Source organism: Cupressus sempervirens, chromosome 9, assembly GCF_028749045.1.
Source record: "Cupressus sempervirens isolate cs-2001-9-10 chromosome 9, ASM2874904v1, whole genome shotgun sequence".
In the NCBI taxonomy this organism is placed as follows: Eukaryota; Viridiplantae; Streptophyta; class Pinopsida; order Cupressales; family Cupressaceae; genus Cupressus; species Cupressus sempervirens.
Window position 1 is genome coordinate 270,739,454 of NC_143126.1, and position 19,149 is coordinate 270,758,602.

General features: G+C 36.9%; 1 protein-coding gene and 1 pseudogene across 1 annotated transcript; one reads left to right on the plus strand and one right to left on the minus strand.

Annotated features, from left to right (window-relative positions):
• LOC149538498 (long chain acyl-CoA synthetase 4 pseudogene) overlaps positions 1 to 11,456 on the minus strand; it is a 182,707-nt pseudogene extending 171,251 nt beyond the window's left edge.
• Positions 11,457 to 15,353: 3,897 nt separating this feature from the next.
• On the plus strand, positions 15,354 to 17,631 carry LOC149538499 (protein OXIDATIVE STRESS 3-like). The gene is made up of 2 exons (XM_089799827.1): positions 15,354 to 15,834; positions 17,011 to 17,631. Exons 1-2 carry the CDS (start codon positions 15,704 to 15,706, stop codon positions 17,150 to 17,152), a joined length of 273 nt encoding a protein of 90 aa, XP_089655953.1. The 5' UTR covers positions 15,354 to 15,703; the 3' UTR covers positions 17,153 to 17,631.
• Positions 17,632 to 19,149: the final 1,518 nt, after the last annotated feature.

Consider the following 19,149-nt stretch of genomic DNA (forward strand, 5'->3'; position numbering starts at 1 on the left):
CATAGCAAAGCCACCAATAAATGGAAATGGTCCATGCCAAGATTGGAAGGCAATGCCTAAAGAAAGACCATGTTTCAATATGGCAATAAAAGAGGAACTCATGTCAAAGCAGAGAGCAAGCCAATGCATGGAAGATGGGAGCTACCTTGCAAGGATGACATTGGAATAGGAAGAGTTAAGCCAAGCATAAATCTCCAAGTCAAAGACAAAGTCCATGCATTCGGGAGGATCTACATATGAGAGGAAGTCGCAGGCTTAAAAAATGTGCAAGAACAAAGAGAGCAACCGGCTAAGATGAAAACAAAGTGACAGATATCAAGGGAGATTCATGTTATAACAAAGAAGCCCCATGTTTTAAAGCCAAAGCCCACAAATAATGCCAATTAAAAGGCATAAACAAAGTCTCCACACCATGAAAGAAGAACAGGGGCATAGCTAGAGGCCTTCTCTCTCCATTAAAAAAGGTAGGCAGTTGTTTTTAGTTTTTTAATGATTAACCGTGAAGCTAGATGGTCCTCTCACTCTAAGGATGCCTAGGTCTCCCTTCAAGTTCCTAGCAACAGATAGAGGAAAAAATCACGTAGAGAAGAACAAGTGAAGCCACTGAATGTATAAGGAAGGCTTGTGAATGTGGGAGAAAGTTAAACTATTGATCCCACATTCATGAAATAGAAGACATTTATTATGTTTAAATACAAAGGCTTACACGCAATAGAATTTCTAAAAGACAGAAGGCATTTGCAAGTTGTAGATATCTATGGTGGACCCCAGCCCTTGGCTGGCAACAGGGAATAAATTTTGACGTGGAATGCAAAATAAAGTCGCTAGAGATGAAGTGCCAGAAAATTTGGAAGAGGTGTTGGAAAAGCTAAAGTTTCTAATGGTCACCATGATGCCACTAGAAAATGGGAGGTTCTCATCGTTAGTGACATGGTGACCTCCCAAAAAGTGGAGAATCTGACTAGCGACTTGTTGGCAAACTAAAAATCTAGTGAGGAGTTAAGAAAGTAGTGTGGGTCTCACCTGCAGATCTGACGACGAATCAAGTAGTGATAAGTGGCAGTCGGCAAGGTGTGTACAAGATGAGTCAACGATGATGTAGAGTTTTAGACCAACCACAAGGTGCCACATGGCATAAATTTGAAGGATGGATATTATGTGGTAGGTAGATCTCATAGATGCACCAAATCATGCCATGTGGCAAATTTGAGGGTATTTGCTATGTCGCAAAGAGGAAGTTTCTCGACAGATAACATAGCGACATAGTGACACAATAGGAAGATGACACGTGGTAGTGACATGGCAGCAAGGTGGACCAGTCTGATGGTGACATGTGGTAGTGACATGGCAGCAAGGTGGACCAATCTGATGGTGACACGTGGAAAAGGTTCCTGATATGACAAACTTCTTGAGGTGTTGACATGGTGCCTAGTTGATAAGGATGGATGACTGTACATGGAATGAGCCAATTAGAAGACGACATGTAGCGGGATGGTCAAAACAAGTTTGACCCAAATATAAAATTGACGAAACTTGCAAAGTAAAAAATTAATTTTTTATTCCCTAGAGTACGTGTAGGTCATAAATTTTTTAATCCAAATGTGGATTTATTATATAGTTTTAACTTTTGAAGAATTCAAATATTTGTGCAATATTGCTATGAAAGCCATGAGACAGAAGCCTGATCTTCAAAGAGCCATAATAGGGGTAATTTTTGCTCAAAATAGGAGCTCCAATATACCATCAAAACTAGGACAATCTGAGTTTTTCATTTCTGAGGTCAATTTTTGCACAAGGGCTCATCAGTTCACACTATAAGCCAATTTGTGATTCTCGGAGCATTCTCAACAAAATGGGCAAAATTTGTCAAGGAGCATCAAATTTGGTCATGAGGCAGATGTAAAGGCTTGTTGAAGTCTGAATGTGGAGAAAATTGACTTCAATCAGTTTTCTTGCATTTTAGAGGCCATTTTAACTAATTTTCACGATTTACCTTGAGTTCATTTTAACATCAAAAATCAGTTATGTTCTTTCATCATCAAGTTTCTAAGATTCTTTATTGCCTTTAAGAGCCAAAATGATGGGGATTTGACTTGCAGCTACAGAGAGAAGGTAGAGAGAAGGTTTTTTAACTTCTTGAGAAAGAATTTTGAGTGGACACATGTTAGTGGCATAACAGATCAGGGAATTCACTTCTTGCTATATCTTTCTTTCTTTCATTCATGGTAGGGGTTGGAATTTTGGAAAGTTTCTTTGGAATGAAGACATCTAGTAGAATTGGCCGTGGAATTGATGAGCCATACCATGAAGCTTTTTCTTTGGCTGTGACACCCCGTTTCCATCCCATCAATTTCTCATTCCTGTCATTTTCTCTCTTATATGACAACATTTGTTCATTGAATAGTCTAGTTTATTAGGTTCTTTATGAGTTAATTTCATGCATTTTTATGTATTATTTCAAGGAAATCAAATACAAGGAACAACAAATGTTGAGTTACAGTTTAAATCGTGTCTCCTTTCTTAGTGAGATGTGATGTTTTATGATCTTTGAACAAAGAGCTTAAATCATAGTTGCAGTCCCTTAAGATTGTATGTTGTTTCATTGTTGCTTTTAACTCAAGGAATTATATAAATGCTTTAGGGAAATCAATAGGGTTGTAGGTTTATTGAGGAGAATATTAGGTAAGAATGAGATTTAGATTGAACATTGATATCCAATTTACAAGGTAAATGGATAGATCTGGAATCTTGGCATAAGGTATGTGTTCTAGATATCCAAAATTATATGAGGGAGATTCATGAATTGCCCAATGGATGAGGCACTGATCTATTACAGGATCATAATTTTGTTGTTCATACCTAGTTTTCATCCACTTTTCCAACCCACATAAAATCAAATCAAATTCAAATTATCTTTACATTTTATGTTGAAGAGCTAGAAGTCTAACCCTCACTTAGCTTGTGAATTTCCTAGATTTGCAATTTTCTACTGTAGATCTATGTTATTGCATGAGTTATTAGGAGATTTAAGCATTTTTATCTATTTTGTGAGATTCAAGAATATGTTTTGCACTGGTACCATATTAATTGGATCTAAGGTTCAGCCACCTAGGTTTTGCAGAGCCTAAAGTAGAAGAAGAGTCTAGCCTTATAGTTGGCCTGGTGTATGAAATGGCATGTTGAAGATGGGAGTTAGCTACCCCTAGATGTGTCTTGTTCTGATCAGGGTAATTGAAAACCGATAATGTTTTCAAACACCAACATAGTTTACAACTTCAGTGTGGTAATTTCAATGTCCTTGACGTTCAACTCATGATGAGCATTCATCATTTGGCTTAAGGTGTCCAATTGCATGTTAGATCCTAGATAGCTCTACTGACTTTTCCTCCAATCTATTTGCCAAAATTTTTTTGTCTTCTTCAATCATGGCCTTGTCTTCTATAGTTTTCTTCTTTTGTTCAGTTACCTCACACATCAGTATAGCTTGTGATTCTTGTTCGAACTTGAGATTTCTGATCTCTTCAGCTTGTGCTTTTTCTTTTCCATCAAATGTGCAATTGATGCATTGAATTCACTAGAGTTACCATCTACAAATAACTTTGTGGTGTCAATCTCTTTGTATTGTGTGTCATTTTTTGCTATAGCAATCTATTTCCTTCTCTTTAGGGAACTCTCCAAAGCATCTCTTGCTTCATTCAGTTGTTGTAGTATGAGATGTATCTCAATCTCTTGGTTTTCAATGGTCTTTCCCAACTTGTAGACTTCCATTTCAAGATCTTTTCTCCAAGCTATACAGCTTCTCCTCTTGAGAACTCATCTTTGATACCAATTGTTGGAATTAAAAATGGGAAATATACACTTCTAAGAGGTTGGGGGGGGGGGGGGGGGGGGGGGGGGGGGGGTGGTTGGGGGGAGTGGCGGTGTTAATTAGAAGTTCAAAATTTAGCACTTAAAGCTCTTATACCATTCATTAGATGCATGTAATAAATTGAAATGAAATGTAAAACAAATCCATCAAGACATATAAGCATACACACACTTGACACCTGATATGATTACCCAAAAACACTCCAAATGAGAAGGTAAAATTGGGGTGGGGATAACACCCACAATTCTTCACTATTGCAGCAATAAAGTGTCACCTATTAGGGTTACAATAAGTTGACCATAAAACATGATATGCCTTGTGAAAGGCTTGCTCTATTAAAGGTTTACAAGAGACTATTAAATCTCACCCTGTTAAAAAATTTTACCACCCTATTAGAAGTGTTCCTGGTTAAAGGACTTTAGAACAATCACATGGAATGTCACCCTATAAAAGGATTTTATAATGGCTGTTAAGTCAACCTTAGTCTAAAGGATTTCACTCTGTTGATACAGTTGTTAGAAAGTAATGGTAGAATGCTTGATCTGATGATTTATAACTTTAACTTGTTGGTTTTAGATCAGCATTCTGTCCTTCTTAATCCTTTTTGATCTGATTTTCCAATGTTGAGTCTTCAATCCTCTATTCTGTAAACTAATTCTGTAATTCTTTCACTCTACTAAGTCACCTTGAATGCTTTCTAATCAATTCACCTTTTCTCTTTCTTCTACTCTTCACTCATTTGCATACCTTCATACATTCATACATACATGTATACTGAATTATGGGGCTTCATCTTCCTTATAAAGACTTTTTGGTGGCTTAGGGTTAGGTATGAATCTACGACTGAGATTCATTCATTTTGCCACTTAATCCCTTCTAATTTTTTGATTGGTTGCATGTTTTAGATTACGGTAAAAGTAGGTTTTGAAGGGACCCCGAAACCCTTTAACAAAAAGGAGAAAGATAAAGCATTATAGCCCAACCAGGTAAAAGAAACCTACAACAAACTGTAGAACAATATCAAAATCAGGTTTTACAGGGACCTGAAACCACTAGAAAAGTCCAAGAACAAACTAACTAGGTTTTACAGGGACCTGGAACCATAAACAATCAAAACAATAAAAACCAAAAACTAGGACCAGAGACCCCAACTAGAAACCAGAACAGATAGAAACTAAACCAAGGAACTCGACCCAGAGCCACTATTGCAGCTCCAAGATCATTTTAGCAGATTCCTTACCAATTGCAGCAGTCTCTTGAATGGTGTCAGTAGCCAAAGCAGCAGCAACTTTCATTGCACTCTTCCTCGAGCTCTGCCTTGTTCTTTTGCTCAGACCCTCAGCCAAAGTGATATCATCATTAGCCCTTTTGCCCAAGCTTGTAGTGGTTGCACATATACTCGAGGTGACCTGTTCCATCTTAGTGCCACTCTCCTTGATTAGCATTTTGAGGTTCTGCTCATAGTTGTTAAGTTTATTAGGGATGTCTCCCATCTGCCCTTCCAGTTGGCTAAGTTTGACATTGATAGTATCCAGGTTATGTTGGAGAATTTCTACCTTTTTCTTCAAACCCATCATTTCATTGTAGATCCAGGAATCTACTTTGAGCATGGTGTCAGCTTTATCCTTTGCAGAATGTGGGAAGGAGAGCATGGTATCCCTCTACATTGAGTTTCTATCATCTTCAGTAGTTCCATGTGGGGGGGAATGGACATTGTCATTGTTTTCCTCCATTTCCATTTGATCCTCCTTTCGAACCCTAGTAGAGTCCTCTATGTGAGCATAGGCTTTCTTTTTTTCTTCCTCTATCCCCTTGACAGGAGAAGCAGTCTTAGCCGTATGGTCCTTCTTACTCTTCTCAACAGGGTTCCCAACAGTATTATCTTCCTCTTTATCACCCCCACTAGATATAGCCTGGTTACCCTCATTAACAGATTTACTCTGTTTAGAATTACCTTCACTATTGGCTTCCTCTTTCCCTTTTTCATTATTACCTTCAGTCTTCAGGTACCCATCCAAATTAGAGCTTAAATCCCCGGTGTCAGTATCTTCCTCAACCTCAGGGTTAATATTCTCACGACTTTTTGATTTCTCGATCTTGGATTCGTCATCCTCATGTTTTTGAGAAGTCAAGGGTTTCAAATTCAGGGCTTTATCTTTACCCTTAATAGAGTCACCCTTCTTACTCTTAATGGAGTCCTTCTTCTTGTCCTTAGAGGGAGTGGAGGCAATGTGTTTATTTTTACAATACCTCTCCATAAGAAGAATTAGTTCTTCATGTAAAATGGGTTTGGACTCCTTCTTCTTATGAGCTTCTCAACTATGAAGTAAAAAAAACCGTAGAAAGAAGGGGAAAGATATTCTATCTTTATGTCTGAAGTGATTTAAAAAAACAAAGTGGCATTTATGAACTCTTTTACTTCTTCCATCAAGTATGAAATACTCATGGATACAGCAAAGAACATCCCTCAAGATCTCCTTTATCTGATGCACATCGAAGAAATCACCACTCTTTTTCAGTTGCTTCTCCTCGTCTTCCATTTTTGGAAACTTTTTGTAGGCTGCATTTGAAATATTGGTTTGCTTGGTGAATTTTATGCCCGCCGTGGAGAGCCTCGTGATCTCTGCAATAAAATCCTCCATAAGTTTCATAGTAACACCATGGAGAGTGACTTTGTCATTGGACCAGTTCTTAAAGAAAGTCATAGTGATGTGTGGCTTAAAACCATTGAGTCACTCCAGATAACAGGTCACATTTCCTTTCTGTAGAATTTTCCATACATCCTCACGAGCCTTCCAAGCATCACAGTTTTTTGGTTCCTGCTTGCACAGTTCGCCTCCCATCTGCAGAGAATTGAGAACACACTCAAACCAGAGTAACCAGTCGCAGAGTGAAAGAGTTAAAATAAAAACTATTTTTTCGTCCCATCAAAAGAGACTCCCTTTTTCGGAGATACGTGTGAGAACCACATCGCATTCATTTGAGTGTACTTCCTTGGGGAAGAAAATCTAGCAATAATATGCTCACTCCATGAAATAATTAACTTTCTAATCTTTACAAATCTTTCCCACTTGCGAATGGATGGCTTCATAATGAATAATTGCTTTGAGATCAACTTGGTTAGTTAATACATCAGTCCACCTCACCTTTTGCCCCAATAGGATAGCATAGTTGGCAATCCAATCAGCAACACCATTGGCCTCCCCAAAGGTATGGGATATGACAACTTTTTCAAATTTTTGAATAGGGTATTTGATCTCCTTGATTGTGGCCTCTATCGACCATGAGATAGAACTTTTATTATTTAGGATATTCACAATATTTAGAGAGTCACCTTCCAACCATAAATTCAGACATCCCAAATCCACAGCAATTTTCATAGTATAAAGGGTAGTCATTGCTTCAGCAATGTGACTATTAGTCCTACCTATGGGGATTGCTATAGCATCTTTAACATTTCCCTTATGATCTCTCAACACACCTCCACAACCCGCACTTTCCAGGTTGCCCTTAGCAACACCATCAAAGTTTCCTTTAATCCAACCATAAGGGGGGGAACTCCAAGTGATGGTCAATCTTGGGTTATCAGTTTGAAGTTTAGGATTTTTGAAATGCATCGAATTATCAACAAGAAAGGTTTTATCAAGGTTCTTCAGAGATCTAAAGTTCTCCTTAAAAGCTCTAATAATATTTTGACCAAGCACCCATCTAGGAACCTCTCTGTTTCTAAAAATTCTATTATTTCTTTCTTTCCAAATACCCCACCAGAGATGAGGAAGAGTAATTTTTCATAGAAATTGAACATCAGAATTCTTAGAAGGGCATTGCCAACTTTTAAAAGAAGATTCCACATTGTTATGATGAACCCAAGTCAAATTCCAATACATAAGGATCTCAATCCAGACTTTTTGGGTATAAGAGTAGTTTAGAAACAGGTGGTCTCTATCTTCAAATCCATTCTTGCATAAAATACACCTATTCACCAAATTTATACCTCTTTTCTGCAAGTTATCAAGGGTTAGAATTTTATTTTGAAGCAAGACCCAAAAGAAGATGTTAATTTTAGGAATGAGACCCTTAGTCCAAGCCTGCAACCAAAAGGGAAGATTTTCCTTCTCATTAGAAACAAAGAAAGAAGAAACTTTGAATTGCCCACTAGGATCAGCATACCAAATAATCTCATCCTCAAAAGAAGGATGGAGAGAAACAACATTGAGAGATAATTGGAGGTTATTGAAGCATTGATCAATGTCCTTCAAGTTCACCCAAGAATCATTCTGCTAGTAATGACTAACAAGAGTGCCATATCTCTGCTTGCATAAGTCAACTTGTGTCATATCTTGAACATCTTCAATCAGGGGGTGATCCTTAATCTAGACATCTTCCCAAAATCTCACCCTAATCCCATTACCAATTTTCCAAGAGCACCCTTCTCCAAGAATTTTCTTTGTTCCCTGCACAGCTCCCCAAATGGAGGAAGGATGAGCAACATCAAAAGAAGAGAAGAAATCAAGAAGAGAAACAGAATTAAGAAGGTACTTGTGTTTCCAAATGGTACTCCACTCTTTGTTTTCATGAAAGACACGCCATCTTTGTTTAGCTAGAAGAGCTTTATTCATGCTTCTGATTTTTCGGATGCCCAGTCCACCTTCCCTAACTGGTTTACAAACTTGGTCCCAAGCAATTAAAGACATTCTCTTTTTTTCCTCTGCACCAGTCTATAAAAAATTCCTTTGAATTTTGTCAATAGCCTCAACAAATTTAGTGGGGATTTTAAAAAAACTTAAAGCATAAGTTGGTATACTTTGGAGTGAAGCTTTAAGAAGAATTAATTTACCAGCCTGGCTTAACAGGTTCCCTTTCCAACCAGCCAACTTCTTGCTGAATTTTTTAATAAGGTCTTCCCAGAAGGAATTCGAAGCCTTCAAGCCTAAAGGAAGACCCAGATAGGAAGAAGCGAAAGACCCTATAGAACAACCAAGGATTTTGGCAATTTTATGTTGTCTAAGAATAGGGGTATTGAGAAAAAACATAGCACTTTTATTCCAGTTAACCAGTTGGCTTGAGGCAGAAGAATAAAGATTAATTGCTTGCTTCAAATTTATGGCTTCCCTGACTTCAGATTTCCCCATAAAGATGGTATCATCAACAAATTGGCCATGAGAACATATAAGAGGATGGGAAGAGGGTTGTAAGCCCTTAATAACTCCTTTATGCACCAGATCCCCAATGTACCTCCCCAAACAATCAACCATAATAACAAAGAGAATGGGGGATAAAGGGTCCCCTTGTCTCAATCCCTGAGAGGGATTAAAAAAATGAGAAGAGCTACCATTAACCAGGACAACAATAGAAGAAGTAGAGATCAACTGATGTATCAGTCCAACAACCTTGTTGTCAAAGCCAAAGGAAAACAAAATGTTTGAGAGAAAAGACCAATCAACTCTGTCATAAGCCTTAGCAACATCCACTTTCATTACAAGTCCTTGATTGTTAGAACAAGATAAGGAATGAATATTCTCATGAGCAGAAATCACAGAATTGAGGATTTGTCTACCTGGAGTGAAGCCATTTTGTTGGTCAGCAATGATCAAAGGGGTCACCAGAAGAAATCTAGTAGTAAGCACTTTGGAGATAATTTTATAGAAAGAATTACAAAGGCTGATCGACCTAAACTGATCAGGTGAATCAGCTCCAATTTTCTTAGGAATCGGGCAGAAGAAGGTGGAATTGACTTCCTTCAGCATTTGTTTTGCCCCAAAGAATTCCTTTAGCGCATCACAAACATCTTTTCCAACAAGTTTCCAAAGTTTCTAAAAGAGAAACATGGGAAAGCCATCAGGACCAGGGGCTTTTTCTCCTCCTAGAGAACTAACAACTTTGAAAATTTCATCATTCTTAGGAATTGAGCTTAACAATTTGCTCTAATCCTTAGAAACTAGAGTGGGGATCACTCTAAGGAATTTAGCCTAGTGTTCCATATTGATATTGGGGTCCGTTGTCATAAGACCAGAGAAAAAAAGTCACCATCTCATCCATGATGTCCTTATCCTCCTCAATCTTCAAATCTCCCTTAGTAAGATGTGAAATGTGGGATTTGGCTCTATGCTTCAGAGTGGATAGATGGAAAAATTTGGTATTTTTATCTCCTTCGGTCAGCCATATCAATCTTGATCTTTGCCTCTAGTAGATCTCTTCTTTAGTAATGATGTCGTGGTATTGAGTCAGCTTTTCATTTTCTTCTAAAAGAAGGTCTGGGGAATATCCCTCCTTCTGAATTATATCCTGGATTTTTTGGATGTCCTCTTTCAATACAAATTTATCCTCAAAAATGTTTCCAAAGTAGTTTTTCTTCCAAATTTTGACTTTCTTTTTGAATTTTTAAGTTTAGAAGTCACTCTGAAGAGAGCAGTACCATCAATTTTGATGCTCCACCATTCTTCCATTTTTCTTTCAAACTGAGGGTGCTGCATCCACATCTTCTCAAATCTAAAAGGAAAATTCATCTGAGGACTAATCTTATTAGTAGTGAAAATAAGAGGGAAGTGATCAGAACCAATTTTCTAGTGGGCTTCCAACTTGTAGATGAAATAATTTGTCCAATTAGGAGAGATAAGAGCATGGTCAAGCCTTGCTTGAATACAATCATTGCCAACTCTCTTATTACTCCAAGTAAACTGAATGCCTTGAAGATCCATATCCATTAGGCCCTCTTTGTTTATAAACTCCTTAAGGTCCATTCTACCTTTGAGTTGGGTAGCATTACCTCCCATTTTTTCATGGTCATAAAGAGGGGCATTGAAGTCTCCCATGATTATCCACCTTCCAGAGTAATCCATACTTTTAAAATTGGATATAGAGTCCCAAACCTTCTTCCTTTGGCTTTTCATGTTGGGCGCATATATATTCACAATATGCCAGTCCTCTTTTTGATCAGCACTAGTAATTTTAGCAATCATAAAGTATTTACTAGCCCTCAAAATAGTCCCAGTAAAGCAATTTTTTTTCCATAGCATCAGGGTTCCCCCTGAAGCACCTTCTGAACTACTAGCATTTATATAGTAATTTTTAAAAAAATTTATCTGCTTTGCTTTCTCTTTGTTCATCTTAGTTTCCTGAAGCAGAAGAAAATCAGGTTTCTGTTCTCTAACAAAATTCCTAACAACATCTAGTTTATGGTAATTGTTCAGCCCCCTAATATTCCAGGTAATAATTTTCATTTCCATATTTTAGGGGTATAATCCAAAATAGTTGCTTGACAACCATAAGCAATATTCTGCAAGCTTTCTAACTCCCTGGTTTTCTTAGAAGATTTCCTTCCACATCCATCCGGAGACCCAACATCTAGTTTCACCTTGGACTGCTGGTCTATTTTTTTCCCAGGTTTTACCGGGGTTGAAGCTTTGGGATTCACTTTAGTATGCAATTCTAATTTACTGCTTTGAGTCTCGACCCCCTTTATGTTATTCTTTTTTTCAGCCCTTTTCCTTGAAAGCTTTGAGATTACTCCATCTTCTTTGACAACTTCTAGGACATGAGGGTCCTTAATAAGGGTATCCTGGGAAAGTAAAGAGGCAAAAACCTCCATCTCCCTGGGCTAAGTTTCATCATCCTCTCTATGAGCTCCAAATTCAGCCAAGAATTCTCCTTCCTCAAGCTCTATCATCTCATCAAGATCACTCTATTTATCCTCCATCTTTTGATAAAGAAAAATTTTCTTTTATAAATTCGGCAAGTCATCTATACCTTGTTCAGGCAAGATGGGATCAAGTTGTAAGCCATTCAATTCTTTTTTAGAGTTTATGTTCTCCGTCTCAGGCATGAGCCTAGCCCCATCCTCAAGAAGAAGCTCAGAGACAATATCCACAATTGCTGGTGGAGCTATTGAGTTCTCATTCTCTTTCTTCTCTTTGAGATGAACATCTTTAGGTTTCCAAACCTTCTTTTGTTGAACCTTAGTCTTTTTCACTTCCTTCTCACTACTCAAGTGGATTTTACTCTTGGAGGGGCAATTTTTAACCAAGTGACCCTGTTTCTTACAAGCATAACAAGCATTAGGAAGATCTTCAAAAATGATTACCTGAGTTTTCTTACCAAGCTTAGAGATTAAATCCACCTTTTCAGGGAGGTGATTCAGATCCGCCACCTTCACATACAGTCTAGCACTCTGGAGTTTGGATCTAGTCGTAGTAGCATTATCCAAAGCCACTAGTTCACCAAAAGAACTGGCTATACCCTTCAAAATGTCCTCATGCCAGAATTCGAGAGGCAATTCAGGAAGTCTGGCCCAAATCGGGGTAGAAAGGAAAAAGGAATCTGATAAAACCATATTAGGCTCCTATTTTTTGATAGTAAGAGAACATTTTTCAAAAGACCAGGGACCTCCATAGAGAACCAGATTCATATCTTCCTTATAGTTAAAAATAAATAGAAAGAAACCATTCGGCATGGGAGCAATGTCCACCTCCCCGTGAATAGCCCATTTGCTCTTAACCATTTTCCTTAAAGAATCATGATCTGGTCTTGCCCCCAGAAATTTGCCCACCAGCGTGAAATTCATGGAGGAAACAGAGAAATCCACTAAGGGGTCAGGGATAAAGACCTGGAACTCACCTTTCTCCCAACTAGTCTTAGAAGTCACCGACGGGAAAGAAGATTTGCCAGTTGGTTTCCTGCCGAAAAGTGAAGACCAGGTCTTCTGTTCTGAGGACCCTACCTTTTCTCCAACAGAGGAATTAACTTTATTAGATTCCACCTAATCTTTGTTTTCCTCTTTGTCCTGACCCGACACACGAGAAGCAAAGGCAAAATCCAAGGGCGGGTCACGAACCCCACAACAAGTGTCTGAAACATGTCCAGACTTACCATCATCCCCAACTGCCATGGAACTCGATCCAACATTCTTCCAAGGTCTCCCCACAGTTCCTCCAGGGTCTGTACCTCCTGCCAAGTTCTCCCCAACTAGTTTTCCGCCTAAAAGCGAGCCCGCTAATTCAAAAACTATTAGAGCGCCCAGCATTCCCAGATTCAAGAATAATTTTGATGATGTGTTTTTCTGATTGGTTGCATGTTGATTGCATAGGGAATCCAAATAGATTCATCCTTGTCTTCAAAGCTTCAAGATTTATCCATAAGTCAACATAAAAATGGTTTACATAGTTGTTTGTGCCATCACAAACAACTAGATCTAATATGTGTTACTCGACACTTGATAAAACTAATGCTCAACACATACTGTAGTTCTATTTCTGGCTCGACACCTGAATTGCTCGGCATCAACTACTTACTTGGCACTTGAATTACTTGGCATGGTCTATTTGCGCGACACTTGAGTGACTCGACATCTATACATATTATACTCAGCATGTATCACTAGCTCAACATGAACTTAGTAAATACCTTAAGTGTGTTGACGCTCAATTGTCAAAACCAATTTGAGATCAACACAATAAATGGGGATTTTTAGTAGATTAAGACTTAATAGCTAGTCTATGGCTCATAAACCCATTAGGACTTCCACTAGTTGTGGGCTTGATTTGTGTTCCACTAGGCGTGCTAGATAAGAAAAGAAACCATTGATTACTAAAATTACTCTCAAGGGAACTATTTCTTTGGGAAGTTTTAGTGAGTGTGGGACAACATTGCTTTGATTGAGAAACCTTTGAGATTAAGAAGCCAACTCTTCATATATTTATAGAGGAAAGGGTTAGAAATGCATAAAAGTAAAGGTGATATCCCAAAATTCTAAAATGAATAAAATAAGTTGCACATGCGATCCAAACTAGGATATAAGGGATAAAACATGAAACAACCCAAGTATTAAATGTACTTATGATCTTAATGATTATCTATGACCATAAAGTAAGGTCATTCGTGAGCATATAAAGTGAACATAAAAGCTATAAAACATCATAGTCTAAACAATATATCCATCACAAAATACATTATTGAAGTTGTTAATTGCACTAAAGTTTGACAAATAGAAAAAGAAACACCGAACAAGACCAAATGCACAATCGATGATATTAATATTCCACATTCATAAGTTAAGGCTAGAGATCTCTTTAAAACACACTAGTTCATATAAAACTCAAAATGACAAAATCCTTTTTGAAACAACATTCTTTCTTTTATAACATGGGTAGGATAACACCCCAAAAATGAACGAGAAAGTGATCTCTAATAGATTGTAGCATCACATAATTGAAGGGAAAGAAACATCACTTTCTTGGATGACCCTGGAAGAAAAGGTGACTATCGACTGTGATAGTTAGGGTGAGGACGACCACCATGGATAGTGGCAATGCCCCAACAAGATGATCATTACTTGCGGAAAGAGACTCTAAAGGTGTCATTGATAAGATGTATGTGACATGCTAGCTGTGAGTAGGAACTAGAACCAACTTGAGTGTGTGCTTCATTTAGGTTGGTTGACAATGACATATGCCATAATGATGTTGAAAGCTACAAACCTTGTTTCAAATGGGCAGATTTCTTATTTACAAAAGCCATAAAAAAATTATAACAACCAATCATTAATTATTTTTTTTTAAAATGATACCAAGGAAACAATATAGCAAGCCATGAGATAGAACCAAACATGCCTCTTGAAGTTTGAACCTTGGTGAATGACATTTTTCCTCTTGCCATCATCCCCATCAATTGTGCTCAATCGATTGAACTACAACCCTTTGACAAATCAAGATTAATTGAATTTAAAAGAGTCTCCAACACAATAGTCCCTTTGTAAGGCAATGACTAATAAACAACAAGATTGTATCCAAGAAGAATTCCATAAATTGGATATAATAAATTCTGGCTTGGTCATTTAATAAAATGTTTATAAATGTCATGAAAAATTATAGCAACCAATCTTTAAAAAATGACTTTAATAAAAAACTTAACAAACTATAGAATAAAACTTATGAATTTAAAAGTCTCCAAAACAAGTCTCTTCCTTCCTAAGACGTGAACTAATAAAGAACAAGATTTACCCTAGAAGAATTCCATAAATTGGATAGAGAATAAATTCCTTTTGAGTCCTTGGTTCATATGACTGGACATAATGATTTTCACGATCTTTTTAGAACAACGCTCTTGATGGATGACAGTTTCTCCTCTTATCATTATCCTCACAAATTGTATTGAACAAAGTGAACTACAATCTTTTAATATAGTCAAGAATAATTGAATAGTATATAAAATAATATGAAACAATAGTCTCGCACCTCAAACCAATGAAGAACAATAGTGTACCCAAGAAGAAGAGTTCTAGAATAAACTCCCATATGAGATCTTGAAAGAACTCCATAGTCTCTCACCTCAAACTAATGAACAACTATGTACCCAAAAAGAAGAATTTAAGAATAATTTTTTAAATTTTTTTTCGGGTCCTTTGGTTCCCTTGATTCCCATACCAGACCTTGAAAGAACTAAATAGAAATCTGATCTGTAAAACAAAACCTATTGGATGGGATAAGGATAAGGGGTTTTGGGCAGCTGTCCGCCATAAATTCCCTTTGTTCAATGAAACAGGAAAAGAATGTTGAGGGTATCCAATTCGAGACAATGAGATAAAGAAAGGCCCCACTTGTACACAATAAAGTCCGCCTCCTCTCAAATCTGGTCTCCTCATTAACCTGCGAACACGGGCCTGCCACCGAATGGAACTCAATATTCCATTTTATAACTCCCCACAATAGCAAGCTCTCGGATAAGGATGCCCTCCCTCAAACCGACACTTGCCCGGCTCAAGTACAGAGCTTTGTTGCATGGAGGCCCCAATTGCCTTATAAATATTGCTTCTGGTGCCGAACAAATTCAAGGCTTGTTGAAATGGATTCTCAATCGTGTTGTTCCTGCGATTCAGATTATTGTGTAGCAGATTCAAGTTTTTCTCCTCTTTCAGAGCCGAATGGTGGCCCTCTCTATCGAATGGGCTCCCTCCTTTCCAGCCTTCCCAACAAGTAATCTTCTCATTTTTATTTCTATGGAACAATCTTCGAATGCATTTTTATGAAATATTAGGGTTCTTTGAGATTTCTAGTCTTGGAATTCATTGAGATTTAGGTCAATGTTGGAGCGACATTTGCGATTTGTGGCTCCCCAGTTATTGTTCTGAGATATTAGGCTTTTTTTTCAGTTTAATGTATTTCCAATGCGTTGCTGGAACACCTTTTGGGATTTTAATCGCTGCCCATCGATTTTTCTGAAAGATTAGGGTTTTCTTGTTTTATTGTTACTCTCAGAATGTACAGAGTTTAGGTCAATGTTGGAGTGACATTTGGGATTAATGGCTTCCCATTGATCTTTTCTGAAACATTAGGGCTTTTAAAGTTTTATATTCTTGGAACGCACTGAGATTTAGGTCAACGTTGGATCAACATTTGGGATTACTGGCTTCCTATTGAGTTCTCTGAAACGTTAGGCTTTTTTTTTATGTTAGTTCTGTGAATGCATTGTTTTTAGATCATTGTTGGAGCAACATTTGGGATTAATGGCTTCCTAATGATTTCTCTGAAACATTAGGTTTTTTTAATGTCTACTCTTCTGTGAATGCATTTATATTCAGGTCAATGTTGGACCAACATTTGGGATTAATGGCTTCGTATTGATTTCTCTGAAACATTAGGGTTTTTTTATGTCTTTTCTTCTGTGAATGCCTTGATATTTAGGTCAATGTTGGATCAACATTTGGGATTAATGGCTTCGTATTGACATCTCTGAAACATTATGTACATTATGGTTTTTTTTTAATGTCTATTCTTCTGTGAATGCATTGTTATTTAGGTCAATGTTGGAGCAACACTTAGGATTAAATGCCTTCCATTTATTTTTCAGGAACATCAGGGTTTTTTATTCAGTAATAATTATTGAAATGCATACCCGTTTTTGGATTGTATTGTATTGAATATTATTGTATCGAGACAAATTTAATATCATTGAAATGCATTTAGATTTAGGTCAGTTTGGAGCAGCGTTTGAAACTAATGGCTTTTCATTTTCTGGAACATTAGGTTTTTCTTAAAGTTTATTCATCACATTGTTTAGTTGGGTATTTGCTCTTTATTGGAGATTTTTCAATTGCCCAAATCAATTTTTCTTTTTGGTTTCTAATCTGTTGGTTTGAATGGGTTTTTCAGGAGAGGTTTGTCCCGGTTCTATGATGGAAAATCCCAGACTTTCTCGTGTCTATCAGATGTGAAATGTGTGGAGCAACTGGCGAAGCCTATGAAGAATCATAACATGAGGAAAAGCTTGAGCATTGCTACTGCTGTGGAATGAGGCTTAAAAACTCATTCATGTGAGTGTAGAAGATTATCCATCGGCTTTAGTGTAGCTCCAAGAGATATTGTAAGGGGCTTCTGAAATGAAGGCAATATGATCTGCAATGGCTTCCAAACCACTGGTTTCAAGCCTCAACGCTTATTGCCAACATCTAAAGTAGGCATATGATATGGTAGGGTATTTCTTGTATAAAATACAGAATGTGGGTTTGTTTTTGTTAAATCTTTAAAGCTGCTGTGTTTTGTTCTCCTGATTTTTGAGAGCACGGAGGCAAACTCAAGCATTTGGTGTTTCATTGGTTGCGAAGGAGTATTAAATTCAGATTCTAACAAAATCGTACTGACGCATTTGGTGTTTCATTCATTGTGATGGACATAAGTTAATATGTATTGCAGGCAGTTAAAAGATATGATAAAAATACAATGTAAGATATGATACTATATTGAGTTTTTAAATGGTAGATTTTGGCTTGTTTATATTTTTTTAGTACTGTAGTTTAGGAGATTGGGTTGAATTGGTTTGGGGTAGTATAATATGGGCCTCATTTCTTATATATCTTGATGATTTCAATAAGAATGTTTCAATTGAGAAACCCTACTATTAAGAAAATGGTACATAATAATAACTTTCACGTAAATTTTGATTATTAATTTTTTTTTATAAATATGAAATTTATTTTTATTGTTTTGAATTAAAAAGATTTATTATTATAATTCTGAAGCAGATTTAATTTGTAGGGATTTAAGTTTTCAATTTATTTTTAATCTTTTCATTAAATATACAAGTTTGATATTTAATTTGAAAAATCAATGGATAAGTATATAAAGAGCATTTGATATTTCATTAATTGTTTAAGGTATAGAAGACAAAATTTAAAGAGTGCATTGTCGACATTAAGCATGTTGAAGTCCTTAAATTTGCCTACTCGTCTTTGAAGGTCAAAGTGGCTTGAAAATGCACTTATGCAAAGCTGAAAGATATACCTTACAATCACGCCTTCAACCTTAACTAAGATGAAAGATAAAGATTAACTAAGATGAATCTTTATTGGCATCTCATGCTTTTAGACTACACTAGTGGACCTCCGTTTATTCCTTGTTTAACCTTTGCCTCCTTTATCATAGTTCCTTGTACTTTACTTTCATCCTTTTTTTTGTGTCTCTCTTAGTTCTCTTCTCTTTTGCTTACTTTGTGCAAATTAATATGTTTTGATGATCTAATAGTATCATAGGTTTTTTATACTTTTGATATAAGTTTTTAACACTTACTCATTGTAGATTTACTCTTTCACTAGAGATAATATACTATCCATCTACACGTATATTAAGATCCAAAAACAATCAATAACTATTAAATGGTACACTAACCCTTTACTAGTAGACCCTTTTTCACAACCATTGCTCAAGCCCTAAATGCATGCTCTAGGCTACAATCAACACATTCCTCCAAAGTCGTTGGAATATCCAAGCCATTCTCCTTAGTGCCAATCTTACCACCTTATTCAACTATGAGCATGCCACATTCAACTTCCCCATCTCTGTAGAGCCAATCAAATCCTCTTCTTTGAAGTAATTTTATAGCCACACAACTCCTCGTCTAAGATCATACTTGACATTATTATTCGAATAACACTCTTATCAACAAGTTTCATCCTGGGAGAGTGGACCTCTCTCCCTTGGCGTTTGAGAACATGGTAATCTTAAGGCAACAAAACACCATGCCTTAGATACACATTCTTGAGCAAATCATCGGATTCTCCAAAAAAATTATTCTAAATAAACTTTTTGCATATTGTCATCATACTCACTTTCATCTCACCAACATTCAACAAAGGCATGAGAATCACAAATAAAATAGCTTTATTCACCCTATGTAGCAACCCCACAAATAACTTGCCCCCAAGCACCACCATAATATAATGGAGGATTAGGGCATGGCCTATTTTGAATAAGTGCTTTAATCTCATGTTAGATACTTTCATGGAAATGAAATTT